The following is a 15,000-nucleotide window of genomic DNA, read 5'->3' on the forward strand; positions in this document are numbered from 1 at the left end:
GTTGCATACGCAAAAGAGGCAACGAGGGCCAGTTTGTATCCGCATAAATCAGCGGCCATTTTGGAATAAGGTGTATTGGTAATTGAAGAACTTAAACAAAAGTTGTTGGCAAACAGTGCAAAACTCAAACGATACGAACAAAGAATAACACAATACCAACAAAATCGGATGTTTGAGACGCGACCAGAAAATGGTCTATGAAGAATTGAACTGGGAATTTATGTTAGCCCCTTTCTTTTAATGTTGTATTTATTTTCCAGTTCTTGAACAGTTCGTTTTCATTTGATTTCTCCTCGTTTTTCCCTCTCCAATATGTTCACTTCCCTCCTTATTCTCTTATGATCTCCCTCGATTCTTCTTTTCCACCATGGTTCCACTTTCTTACCTCTCATCGGCTTTTTTAGACCCAACTGTCTAGCAACCCATACACTAGCAGCTTTGATCAGATTGTTTCATTCAGTTATGTCCTTTGTCGCCACATGCTTGATTGCCTTGTTTACTTTCCTAGTTTTTCCTTCCAATCTTCTTATCAACTTTCTTACCAACTTTCTTAAATGAATAACCATGGTTGTTTCCTAAACCCTCAGCGATGATCTTTCTAATTTGGTCTATAATTGTCCTGTCTTCAGGTGGTAAGTCCTCAGTCTCATTCACAACAAAATCAACATTTTGCCCATTTTCCAAACCCCCCTCTACCTCATCCACCACATTTTGGTCTATATCAGCACTCTTCGTAGCATTTTCCATCTCATGGGTTTCCTCACCTTCCTGCTGTATCCTTCTCCTTATCGTCTTTAGTTCCAGCTTGGAGAGCCGACCATTCTTTCTTATTGAGTACCTGCTGGCCGAGACACCTTCACTTGTAGTTCCGGCCTCATTCATGCCGTTGTCTGATAACTTATCATTAGACATTTTCACTCATAAGAGGGTGGAGTTTTAAGGTGTGACTACCACCAGTTTTTTTCTTTTGAGAAACCATCTCTAGGAGGTCTGTTGACCAAGACTTAAGAGCCCCTCCTGCCCATGAGGCATGGCTGTACCCAGCCAAATAATGCCAACCTGGTATTTCAAGGACACGGGGATTGATTATTATTATTATTATTATTATTATTGTAGAATAAGTATCTCCATTGTATTATAAGTATGTATTTGGTGGTCTGGTTTTACATGGGGTCTGGGACTCTTTTGCAGACTCTCCTTATGGACTTTTTTTCTCTCTCTTTATTATACCTGTATATACGTTTTTCTGCCATTAAATTGCAGCAGAAACCCATAAGGGTTGAAACGTGTAACGGCCCCTTGTGTGCTGGGAAAACAGCTTCTGAATATTCAATTTGCTAAGTACACTGTACCATATTTGGAACAACAAGAGAGAAACATTCAACCAATCATTTCGCAAGAACACCGTGACGCAATACCAACAATGTTTTCGCGCGAACTTAATTGGAGCGAGGGGTTTTCAAATATGGTACTTAGCACTGAATATTCGAAAGCTGTGAACGCGCGTTACACGTTTCAACCCTTATGGGTTTCTGATTGCAGTAAATAAAATAATAAATAAATAAATTAACAAATGTCACAAGCTTCCCTTCTTCAATTTCAGCATTAATTATAGGCCAGCATCTCCAAAAGTGCTTGATCCAAAACATCTGTCTTAGGTTGTTTAAAACTAATGCCTGTTACTTGTGCTGTACAAATGCAGAGGATATTGTTACAAGGATCAGAATTATCTGGAAAGTTTGCGAAGGTCAATGTCATGCAATGTGTTGTTTCAAGAATTTTCTGGAACTGTGACTCATCCATTTCAAAATAATCTGTGAGTCACAAGTTTAAGATTAGAGCTTATTGTAATATAGCTGTAAATAGTAACTTTTGAAAACTTCTAGACTCTTTGGATAGTTACCATAACAGAAATTGGAGGCCTGTCCAGGAGGCGAATTTAAGTGAAGTGAATTTAAGCGTTTACCTTGAGAGTGTTATTGTATTCAGACATCTAAGTTTTAAGATGGTGGATTTTGATACAGTCAAGTTTATGTCAGAACCTTGTGAGGACACCTTTTATGAGTTAAAGAAGAAGGCTTCAATTAAGGTCTAGGTGATACCAATCTCTTTGGCTTTTCCATACAGTGCGTATTTCTGCATTGCAGACTAATTTGGTTAGTTGTGACAAAACATGGTCTTGAACATTCGCATGCGATTCTGGATTAAATGGCAGGTCCATGCTAGAATGCGTGTCATGATCACTAACTGCCACCTTCCACTTTGTCTTTCTTACTTCTTTATCATTTTTGCAGAGACGACCTTTGGATATGTCTTGAGGCCATTGTTCTTCAGATTAAGACAAGAAAGCAGGTTCATTAATCCACAGGAATGTTCTTATTCAATTTTGCTTCTTGGAGGCCTCGGGTTGCATCATGGATCTCTTGTACTCGATTGGCATCAAAGCTGTGTAAACGTCTGCTTTCATTTGCTGTGTAAACATACTGCAATGCCGTTTTCAAGTCACTCCAAAAGGCCAACTCTTGCCTGACCTTGAGACCCTACTTCTAAGACAGTTCCCATGTAATCCTGTACCTATTCCAGACTGCTATTTTCATTGGTCCTTATGACCTGTAGCTTCTTTTGTTATCAGGGCTATATAGGTGCATTGTTTCTGTTGTATCAATTGTTCGTTTTCCAATCATAGACCGCATCTGGAAAGCTACAGGGTCTACCAAGACAGAGGCTTATGATTTTGTCGTGAGAAAAACTGGTCACTGGTCACTTCAAAGCTACATGTAAACTACGTGTAGTTTAACATTGAATGAATTTTTGTGAGTTTTTGACAACTCACAATAACTATTGTCATTTAAAATGTACAGGCAGTTGTAAAATGATGCTATCTGGATGGCGTATACATCCTAATACATATATTTTTTATAGGAAAAGAGTAAGATCCCAAGTTGGCGAGCTCGAAACCATGTTAAAACAACGAGGAGAAAGCCCCAGTTCCAATCTTAGGAATGGTTAGTTGAAGAAGAACCTTCTACCTTAACCTTCTGTTCCTAGGTCCCCCTATGCAGTAACCAAAATGGACACAGGTGCTGTAGCAAAACAAGTGACAACATTAAATGCAGAATATTATCTTGTGGTTAGATCTCTATGACAATGCAATTGACAGTCATGAGAGTCACGGTTTATATTTCGGAGCATACTGTGCCTTTTAAAGTTTAAAGGTACTGATGAAAACCTTTTACTTGTGAAATGGCCAACAAAATCGCTTTCTGCTAAACTTTTAATTCCTTTGCATGGTTCATGATACTATTGATTGATGGGAATGGTCGCAGATATTTTTTTCCCAAAGTGTAAACACGTGGTAAACAACTCTTGTCAGCATTTTGCCAGTTCAAAAAAGCCTCCTTGGGGAAAACTGGAGAGATAAATGTATTCTCCAAACCAATGCAGCCTCTGGTGTTTAAAGGTTGGGAAAAACAGTGAAGGTCCAATAAAGGAAAAAGGGAAAAACTATAAACTACTAACCGGTATGTGTAAGTGACCTAAACACGTAACAATTATTGGCCTCAAATAATTTTCACATTCCAAGGTGACAAACAAATGACAACAAAACGTGTACCCATAGGTACATCCTTACTAGTCTTAGAGGAATTTGCTTTGTCAAACATATGTTATTTAAATGCTGTTGTCAAATATAAGTGCCAGTACACATATTCATAGTTGGTTCTTGCAGTTTCAGTTGGTCTTACAGTTTCAAACCAGACAAGTTGCAGCAAACAACCATCCACATTATCCCTGAATAATATACATTGTGTGGGAAGTGTTTTAGAAAAAGACAATGCAACAAGTTCATTATTCAAACATGGAATCTATGGGAGTGATGGCTTTTCTTCAGTGGAAATGAACAAAAGACAATCAAAAGTGATCAGCGTCCCTCAGATTACCAAGGTTCTCAGCTCTTCAGTTTCTGAGGTTTCTCGAGCCTGTACAAGCGTGATCAATGACAGTAAGAATTCTCTGTTGCTCACTGAATTAATTGACAGCAGTGATGATGATGAATGGGCGAACACTTCCACTTTTGACAGCAACATTGGAAAAAAGGCATCTGTATCTATGCATGTTATTTCTTCTAGTAGCAGCTTAAACAATGTGCAACCATTATCTTGTAACCAACAGACGGAAAATGGCTTGTCATTTCAAGGAACACCTACCACGCAAACCAGCAGTTCTGCATGTAACTCAAGCTTTTCTTTTCAAAGAGATAATTCCATTCCCAACAATGGCAATGACAGTAAGTGTTGCTTTAATTGGTTATTAATTTTAGTTGTGTTACAAGATTGAGGGCTCAAGGAAGCATGTAAAGATTGCAAGATGTAAAGAATGACTTCACAACATTGACAACAAAGTGTAAACAAAACCAAAAAATCAAATCTGAAATTATCTCAGATTACACTTTGTTCAAAGGATTTTTAGCCAACTTCCTTTCACTTTCACAGAATTTCAGTGTGTTTTTTTGTTACAATATCTTGGTCAGTATCCAGTTGAATTCCATGGTCCAAAGTCCATATTCCGTGACCTAGTGCAATCATAGCCTGAATACCCGGTAGTTGGTCACATTTAAAATTGCTGTTAATGGCATTGATTCAAATCAAAACCAGTGAACATATGCTTTACAAGTTAAAAAATACTTCATACCTTTTCTAAACAATACTGGGAGAATAATAAAATTATGTAATTAGGCCAATAAGATGTTTTACCGAGTCACACGATAACTCTATTTATTGCATTGTATGCAGCGAAAACTCAAAAGTGTGTTTCTGGTCACACACACAAATCGTTAATAAATATTTTCCCTTTAGTTTGTCACATGGTCTAGTGGTCATCGCAATTGTCTCGGTGCAAAGATACCGAGTTAGAATCCCTACTGGGCTACCTTCTCTGACAAGTCTCTCTACCAGACAGAAATGTTACACATTCGCAGGAAAATCCTTCCCCCCCCCCCCCCCAAGAAAAAAAAGAAGAGTCAGCGCCGGGTCCTATACTTCGTTTCTTCGAAAAAAGTAATAGGGAGCTTAAGCACGTGTGCTTTTGAGACGCAGACAGCAACCGAAATTAACCTGTTTTCCCTTTTCCCCATTAGAGATGATTAGTATAAAAATCTGGAAGACACCACTGTCCTTGCAAGTGCAATTTTCTCTTCGGATTGCCGTCCGTGTCTCAAAAATGTGCGTGCGCAAAGTGTGACATAGACACATCAGGTTCAGGTGGCTCAAACCAGTTTGAACACTTTCAGGATACCTTGTTATTACAGGGATTGACACTACAACATTATATCATGTAACAGCAATGTTATGGTACCATGTAAAACATCAATTATTGCTGAACAAGATGCAGTCATTTTCGTGACGTAACAAGTTACCATTGCATCACGAACGCCTTGCAAAAACACCCTATATTTTGGCTTTAGTTGCTCATATCTGAAAAATGAACTCTGAGCCCAATTTTTTATTTCGGAAATATAATCAGCAGGCAAGAATGAAACTTTCTGCAAAGTTTATAAACAATCTACGGAGCAGATTTAGAGCTACCTTAAAATTTTCAATTATTTAAGGTGGCTCTGAATCCGCTCCATAGTATATTTCCGAAATAAAAAATGGCAGTCACCGAGTTCATTTTTGAGATATGAGCAGCTAAAGCCAAAATATGGGGTGTTTTTGCAGGGCTTTCTTGTTGCCATGGTAACTTTTTATGTCACAAAAATCTTTTTCAGCAATGATGGGTTTTTGATATGGTACCATAACATTGCTGTTAAGTGGTAAAGTGTTGCAGTGACTGAGTGAGTGAGTGAAGCTATTAGTCTCTCCCCTCGGGGCTTTTCAGGACTAATTTACAATGTTTTTCGGGGGACTTTAGCCAGACTGCTTATTACACAGTTTGCAAGTTTATTTTAGGAAGTGAAAGATGCCCCCGTCCAGATAAGGTCAGACCACAACACCGGGGACTACGTCCCCTACTCTTATCGATTAGTGAGTGGGTTCTTTAACGTCCCATACTATTTAATTTCCAACAAGGGTTATGAGACGGGACCTCCGGTTTACAGTCCTTATCCGAGAAGACTTGAAAATCTAAAGGCAGCACATTCTCCTCAGTTATTTTAAGACCCTGAGTATTGGTCCTGCCAGAGCTGAACTCACGACCTCCTGCATGACAGCCCGATGCTCAACCAACTGAGCCACCAGTGCGCGGTGTGCAGTGTCAATCGTTCTAATAAGAACGTTTCTTTCAAGCGTTGAAACTGATTTGAGCCACCTTAATTTCCATATACAGGCGGTAGTTGGAACGTGTATTTTGAATTGTCTTGTGATACAGTACATAGCTTTAAAATTATTCTGTACTCTTGTTGGTAGCATTTGTCATACAATTCACAGTCTACCTTCCATATGGCTGGAGTTGAATTTTGTTTAGGCTCTGCAAACCCGAAAACGTTGTACACCAAGTTTCACAAAGACGAATAATCTCACAAACGTTTTTGCCGTTTTGCAGATGACTTGAAACGAAGAGACATGCCATATCATAGAGAAATGTGGAAAATACTGAAAAATGTGTTCAATATCCGTTCATTGAGGACAAATCAGTTGGAAGCCATAAATGCTGCCATGATGAAGCATGACTGTTTCATATTAATGCCGACTGGAGGAGGAAAGAGCCTTTGTTTTCAGTTGACTGGATTAATGGGTACTGGGGTTACGTTTGTAATTTCGCCCTTGAGATCCCTCATTCAAGATCAAGTGCAAAGACTTCAGTCACTCAAGGTGGGCTCTTGCTGTTTGTTTATACTTTCTGAAGCACTATGAAATAATTCATTCTTTATCGGGATATGCAGTCTTACTTGTATTGAAAACCCTAAGGGGCTTGGGTTGTTTCGGCGTTTCTAAAACGAGGGTAAGGGTGGGGATACGAATACAGAAAGTATCCTAAACATACATAAAAGCTAACCTTTAAGGCCTAAAGACTTTTGTTTAGGCCTAATTAGGCCTAAGGTTAGCTTTTATGCATGTTTAGGATACTTTTTGTATATCCTTACCCTTACTCTCGTTTTAGAAACGCCACGGGTTGTTTTGATCCTTTTTGCAAGGATACTACATGTGCAAGTTACAAATCAGTTAGTGGTTGAATTGACCACATTTGTATTCTCAGTATTGCACTGGAACTAGCTTGCAATGGAGGCTGGTGTGGAGGAATCTTTTCAAAGCCATTTCTTTTTATATATTCCCCCACGTTAACCTCCATTGTAAGGTACAAACCCAGTCGTTAATCATTGGAACACTCGACACCAAACACCTTCCCCCTAACAAAGTTGGGGAAAATCGCGATCTTTGCAACAAAATGTGTAATCACCAACTGTATCCTTGCAAAGAAGATTGTGTTTTTCAAGTACCTCGTCTTCTACCGTACATGCGTTCCCAAATTCTGATGTGCAAATTGAAGGGAAAGGTGATGACAACGATGCCAACATTGCTCATTTTTCCAGTTCCGGGGTCGTCGTGCAAAGAAAATTGTGTTCTGCAAGCGTTTCAGAGGTAGCTGCTTTCGATGAAATGCAAATTGATCGGTGTTGATTCGTTGTGAATCACTTACCTAATTGCTAAGGCATTTTGAAGTATTATCCCATCTCAACAGCTTCTATGATCTTTACAGTTACGAAGTTGTTTCATGGTATAAGAAATACGAAACAAGAAACAAAACAAAACTCATTGGTTGACATCAACTTTTAACATACGTCATGTAAGGAATTTTGAAGTGTGGTATTTTATGACGTCTTACATTCTTTCAAAACTACAAGTCATCTTTGAGAATTTACACCAGACTCCTTGCCAGTTATATTGATTGTTTCGAACCAACAAGGCGTTATTTCAAGCAAAGGGAAGAGATGGGAAGACTGCCATTTCAAAATTGTGTTACTGGGTATGAGTAATTTTTTATAAGAAAAGATTCTGTCTTTATCTGTTTCTTCATGCTGGACGTGCATGTCAGAGAACTCTTGTTGAATGTTTGGTTTGTAACTTAAGTTTTTTAGAGGACTGGGTCTGATTCTCAGTCTTTCGACCGAAGAAAACAAATTTGTCGTTGTTTTTCATGAGGCGGGAATCAAATTCAAAAATCTGAAATTCCGTAATTGCATGCTCTACAGTCCAGTCCAAAGTTCTAATTTTACAATTCCATAATCTTGATTTCAGTATTAGGGTAACTTGGTACCAAACGTTCCACAATAACTTAAAATCTTGTTAAGAAAAAAGCTTAAATCCAGTAGTCCAGTGCAGGTTGAAATCGCCAAAACTCTCTCTGTCGTCAATTCAAAACTCAAAAAAAGCTACAAGTAGTAAATAGTTCTCAGAAACTACAAAAGTTCGTCATGAATCTACCCTCGAGTTGAACAAAAAACTATAAAAAACTAAACCCAAAAACCCTAGTGATCGCTTCTCGAGAGAACAAACAGCCGAAACTGTTCTGTGCCTGCCTCTTATGGCACTGAAAAAGTACTATACCTAGTACAATGGTACTCGACCTTAGCCCTTGGCCAAAAAACTAATCTCAGCCAAAAAGCCGAGAAGCGATCAGGATACGAGATATTTAGGTTAAAAAAAATGTAGGAATACAGGATTTGTGGCTCGGGGGAGGGGGGGGGGATTGAGGAGATACAGGATGTTTTTAAAAGTAGGAATGCATTGGGTACATGTGGTAGTGCAGTAACTTGATAGTGTTTTTTGCATGGGATTTCCCCACACTTTGTCAGCACCGGCGATATGGCTAGCTTTATTTATTACTGGGTTGTCAGTATGGCAATACCAGTTGGAAAATGCGTAAGATTTCTCCGCTTTTTTTTTAATTTTAACTTTTTTTTCCGTGACGATAAAAGTCTTGCCTGTCACTCCCCTTCTAAGATAGAGTCTTCCGTGCGTATTTTGTTAGGTTTGATGGGGCTGGGGTAATGCGTAGATTTCTCTTGTGCACACAGGAGAACATTTAATTAATCTACAGTGGCATCGAAAGTCATTGTAATGCAAATGGCGTTTTAGTGCATCTTTGAACAAAATATACCCTTATGGAACTCAATAATGGAAAGGCAATTGGATAAACAAGACGGGCAGCCCCTCGAGCTGAAGTCAAAGTGAGCTGTATTTCTGATATTTTGCCAAGCCAAGTGTGGTGTTATGTACAACACTGAAACCAAATGGAAAATTATCTGGTAACTTATGGGTTCAATAAAGACAGAGAAAGAATCGAACACCTTAAGTGGATCTGTTATCTCTGTTGTCTTGCTATTTGTATTTATTTGTACTCAACTCTTCAGTCTTCCGGTAACAACTGGAAATTTCACAAATTCTTGTTAACCTTCAATGGCATCGAAAGTCTATGATCCGTTGCCGTTGGCGCATTTATCGCTTTCATGTCGAAATGGCGCAAGTGATCAACTAGAGATTCATCCTTGCCGTCGCTGTTTTGTTTACATAATTGTGCCTTCTCAAGAAAACATCGCTAGTTCGTAAAGTCTTCTGTAAAATATTGCCAAATTTCCTGAGAAAATGACCATTGGTAGTTGTCAGTAACGATGTATGAAATACTACTGATATTTAAGAGCATGAACGGACGACACGAATTACCACTGTTATCAACTATCAGTTTCAGTTATGAAAATCACTTTAAAGGAACTTCTATTTGAAAACCTGTGTATACTGTCGGAGCTATTTTAAAATTCCTGATATAATTAGCCAAAAACAATGGAACACAAATTACGATTTTCCAACTGAGTGGTCTGTACAATAAAACAGGAAAGCGATAATAATAATAATAAATTTTGATTTAAAAACATTTTAAAAAAAGGTTTGATGACGTTTCGACGTTTACATATCGTCATTCTCAAGTCAACAACACACCTTGTGTCAACCCGACACCTTCACCAACGCTTCGTTGAACATAAACACTCATTAATTGGAAACCACTTCAGGGAACATCATGATAGTCTCCTGGGATTGAAAAGCAGCCAATTTCACGTGCTTAAGAAGTGCAGCAGCAAATTTAACTGTCTTGTTTTCGAAATGCTGTTCATCAGGAAACTTAAACCTTCTCTCAATGTACAAAGTGACTCCATTAATGCAAAACTTTTTACTTAATTTTTATTGTTTTCTATTGTATTTTATTCTTATTCTCATATATATTTTCTTTTGTACATTAGTTCCTATTGTTTACTTATCATACATATACTTCTTTAATTCTTATTCATTTTGACTTGAGAATGACGTTATGTAAACGAAACGTCGTCAAACCTTTTTTTTTTTAATGTTTTTAAATCAAAATTTTTTATCGCTAAACTTTTTAGTCAAATGCTTCAATAAGTCACTACTTATAAATAATAATAAAAACTTTATTTATATAGTGCTCATATCCATGTATCGTTGTCCATGGCGCTTTACAATTTACAGTAATTTACAATAAAACGATTTAAAAACATTAAATTCTATGGAATGTTATTAAACAATAAATATTATTAATTCTGTAAACGATCTATCAAATATTATTATTATTTCAAACAACAATTATTAAAATGATAATGATAAAATCAAATGATGAAAGAAATATCAAATAAGTCGATAAAAAAAAAAAGATTTAAAAGAAAAATCAAATAACTAATTAAATTTCCTATTATCAAGAAATAATGTAAAGAGAAACGTTTTTAGTCTGTTTTTAAAACTAGCAGCTGAGGAGCAAGAACGAGTATTCAAAGGTAACCTATTCCAAAGTCTCGGAGCAGCGAATGAAAAGGACCGAAAACCATAAGTGGTGAGCTTAGCTCTAGGTTCAAAGAGAGTAGCAAGAGGAACGATAGGAAAGAAGATCAGACAGATAGCAAGGAGCCAGACCATTTAAGGCCTTATAAGTGAGCAGAAGTAACTTGAAGATAACACTATAGTATACAGGAAGCCAATGAAGATCAATCAACACAGAGGTGATGTGATCCAACTTCCCTGTAAAAGTAAAAACATGAGCAGCAGAATTCTGAACGTGCTGTAGCCTGTCAACAAGATATTTAGGGAGCCCATAAAGAAGACCATTACAGTAATCGAGTCTGGAAGAAATGAAAGCGTGATCGAACAATAGTGTGAGCAGCATTAGTAGAAAGATATTTCCAAAGAGAAGACAGATTTCTTAAGTGAAAGTAAGACGACTTGCAAATCTTGCTGACTTGAAGTTCCCCAGTCATGCATTCATCGAAAACTACTCCCAAATTAACAGCAGAAATACAAAGGACAACAGTTTCACCACAAACTACAATCTCATCTAATGGAAGGCGACTAAGAAACCTAGAGTGGATGCACATCAGCTCTGTCTTATCATGATTTAGCTTCAAACCATTAGCAAGTATCCACTATGAAATGTCAGTGAGACATTGCTCCAAAGACTGTCTTGATTGTACAAGCTGTTGGTTACGACAAATACAACTGAGAATCATCAGCGTAAAAATGATAACTGACATTATGACGCTTAACAACGTCAGCTAGTGGAGAAGTATAGAGGAAGTAAAGAAGAGGCCCTAGTACTGAGCCCTGTGGCACTCCAACATCAAGGTTGACAAGGCACGCGGAAGACTCATTGATACCAACGAATTGCTTTCTATTCTTGAGGTACGAACTAAACCAGCTTAGAACAACATCCAGACACCAAAACGATTAGCAAGTCTATCAAGTAAGACATCATGAACAACTGTATCAAATGCAGCTGACATATCAAGGAAAATCACAATGAGACAGTTGCCAGCAAGAACAGATTGAAGGATGTCGTTGTAGATACGTACCAAAGCCGTTTCAGTGCTGTGCATAGCTTTATACGCCGACTGAAACAAATCATGAAGATCATGTTCAGCAAGATAACAACTTCATGATCAGCATTACCTTTTTTAAGAATAGGAGTGAGTTTGGCCACTTTAAGAGAATCAGGAAACACCTTTAGACAGAGAAAGGTGTTAATTCTCACCAAAGTAGGTAAAAAAGAATCCAGACAGTTTAACAAAAGAGAGGCAGGAATTGGATCAAGACTGCACAATTTCACTGACGACCCTATTAGGCCTAAAACATCATCTTCGCTCACTGCCTTAAAGCAACAAAAATCAGATGAGCAGGTGATAATATCTAATTGCGATAGAACTGTGTCAGGAACAGCTGAAAACCATGTCTAATGCCCTTTATTTTATCAGTGAAAAACTGAATAAAAGAATTAGCCAGGCAAGTATCATCGGAACCAGGAGGATACTGTGGGTTCTGTTTAGGTTAGAGCAAACTAGAAACAGTTTTGAAAAGAGAGTGTTGGGTCATTCTCATTATCAGCAACTACACTGTTAAAATACTGCTGTTTAGATAAAAACAGCATCTTGTTTACCACAGCACATTGCTTAGAAAATTTCTGCTTGTCAGAAGGAAGTCCATTGGACCTCCATCGACGTTCGTACCTTCACCTAACTTTCTTCTGAAGGTCAATTTCAAGCGTGTACCAAGGTGCTTTTTTAACACGAAGCGTAACAGCTCTACACTTCGGTGGAACATGCGTGTTGAGTGTACAGGCAAGCACCTCATGATAGTGTGAAACCAGCTTAGATATATCAGAATTATCAACACAAGCGAGAGAGACACTGATATCACGCTTGAAAGAATCAAGGGCAGATAGATTTCAGATTTCTAAAATTGACAAATTTCGTCTTACTAAGAAGCTTAACAAGATTGAGATGGCAGAGAACAGGAGAATGATCAGAGATGACTACATCAGATACAAACAAGTCGTCAGAGTGAGTGATCATAAGATCAAGGGTGTAATGACCATTATTAAATTCTCAACCTCGGATAATGCAATTCTCGTGCTCTGATTGGTTCACTCAATCTCGGTTATCAGCTCATATACCTTAGTTTGACCTTATATGGTAAATGATTGCGCTTAGCGTTGCTAAACTAAAAACGTTTACGCCAGAAAGCGAAATTCCTTTCAGTATAAAGCAAAAGAAAAACGTTTTTGTGGAAAGTTTAGATCACTTTCGAACTTAGAGATACGCGAAAAGGTAAGAAATGTTTTTGTGATGAGCCTGCGTTGTCTGACCACGAGGTATTACACAACATCGCATCTTCATCAACTTTTTTCGATTTCGCTAGGATTTTCTCGCTTTTTTCGCTCGTATTTCGTACTTCTAAACTTTTGGAGTTTAAGGAATTTAATAAAACAATTATTCCATTCGCGCTTGTTGGATATGAGAGTGGTTATAGCCAACTCGGCGCTACGCGCCTCGTTGGCTATTTACCATCTCATATCCAACGCGCGCTCATGGAATAATTGTTAATTATACATGTACGTAGGACAGAGAATGTGCTGTTTAAGGTTAAAAGACAGAAGAAGATCAAGAAACCTCTTACCGTTAACATCATCTGCAGTTGAAATCTCGAAGAATGAGAATGGTTTCAGGAAGAATAACAATGTGCTCCAAAAATTGAGAAAATTCTGCAAAAAATAAAGAAACTGTCAAACCATTAACTTGTGAAGGAGGAGGACGATATGTAACAAAAATCCTAACGTTTATCAAGTTCAGTAACAGAATGTCCATACATTCAAATGATGAAAATGAGTCACATAATTTCTTTTTCATTTGGAGATTATTCTTGAAAAGAACGCCCACACCTCCGCCACATTTGTTGTTATTCCTTGGAGCATGAATAAATTTAAATCCTTCAGGGCAAAGTTCAGTTATAAAAGCTTCATCATCTGAGTTCAACCAAGTTTCAGTCAGAGCCATGATATCAATGTTGAGATCAGTAGTGAAATCACTTATAGCTAAAGTTTTGTTTCTAACTGATCTTGCGTTTAATAGACAGAGATCCAAAGATTTGCGCTTGGAATCTACTGTAGAAGAGGACCAGCAGACATAGAAAAGTATTTTTCTTGAACAATAGGAGTAGTCCCATGATAGTTATGGAGATGTGTAGTAATCCTTACTGGAATCCGTTGTTTATCCTCCTCAAAGAAGTTGTTGTAGAATATAGGAATATTTAATGAAGAGGACTGCAAATTTGCAGACTTCCAGTCATCAAAGTTTTTAGATGTCAAAAAAGTTCCATTTGGTGACGATAATGATCTTGAAATTGATTCTTCATTTAAGCGAGTAATTTGTAGTTGTCGTTGTTTACGTTGACCAGCTCTACAACCACTATGCATAGGCTTTACTCGAGATATGCCAATGTTGCATAAATTACGCCATAAGGTAGATTTAAGCTTGGTATTCGATAACAGCCCCAATTCTTGTAAGAAAACATCTCGAATAGGTAGTTACCATTCCTGATAGCCCAACAGTACTGTTTCACAGCAGCAAATTTAAAATAAGTAGCAAAAAAATATTATAAATCAGAGAGCGCTGGTTGTGCAGCCACTGAGCGCTCAACTGTATCTTGATTTTTTCTGGCTTTTACTTTGTGTAGAAGACACACATGACGTAGAACAATAGAACAAAAATCGTGAAACAATACCTAATCAGAATTCTAAATCCCTAAAGACCCCTAAAGCTTTTGTTACGTCATGTGCGTCTTCTACACGAAGTAAAAGCCGTTTTTCTCCCCGAGTGAAGTTATGTTCATTTATTGATATTGAGCAACAAGTAAGCATCAATGTATTTAGCACAAAATCACTAATTTGGGACACTAGAGAAATTAACTCCAATCAAATCAAGTGAAATATTGGTTTTTGTGGAGAGGGGAAAACTGGAGTACCTGGAGAAAAACCTCTCGGAGCAGAGTAGAGAACCAACAAACTCAACCCACATGATGCCGAGTCTGGGAATTGAACCCGGGCCACATTGGTGGGAGGCGAGTGCTATCACCCCTGCTACCCTAAGTAGAACAAAACAGTTATCGCAAGTAAACATATATGTTGAAAGTCATTCACCTTGCCCAAAAAAAGGTTTTATTCGATACGCTGTTG

At 37.8% G+C, this 15,000-nt stretch overlaps 1 protein-coding gene across 2 annotated transcripts in view; it reads left to right on the forward strand.

Moving 5' to 3' along the window:
* Positions 1 to 15,000, forward strand: part of LOC138039054 (recQ-like DNA helicase BLM) — a 112,783-nt gene that overhangs the window by 69,301 nt on the left and 28,482 nt on the right. For both annotated transcript variants that reach the window (XM_068885215.1, XM_068885216.1), the window contains 3 exons: positions 2,923 to 3,005; positions 3,728 to 4,285; positions 6,538 to 6,806. In XM_068885215.1, coding sequence (XP_068741316.1) covers positions 2,923 to 3,005; positions 3,728 to 4,285; positions 6,538 to 6,806 — 910 coding nt within the window. The remainder of the gene's footprint in view (positions 1 to 2,922; positions 3,006 to 3,727; positions 4,286 to 6,537; positions 6,807 to 15,000) is intronic.

The sequence above is a fragment of the Montipora capricornis genome, chromosome 2 (genome assembly GCF_036669925.1).
Source record: "Montipora capricornis isolate CH-2021 chromosome 2, ASM3666992v2, whole genome shotgun sequence".
Classification (NCBI taxonomy): Eukaryota; Metazoa; Cnidaria; class Anthozoa; order Scleractinia; family Acroporidae; genus Montipora; species Montipora capricornis.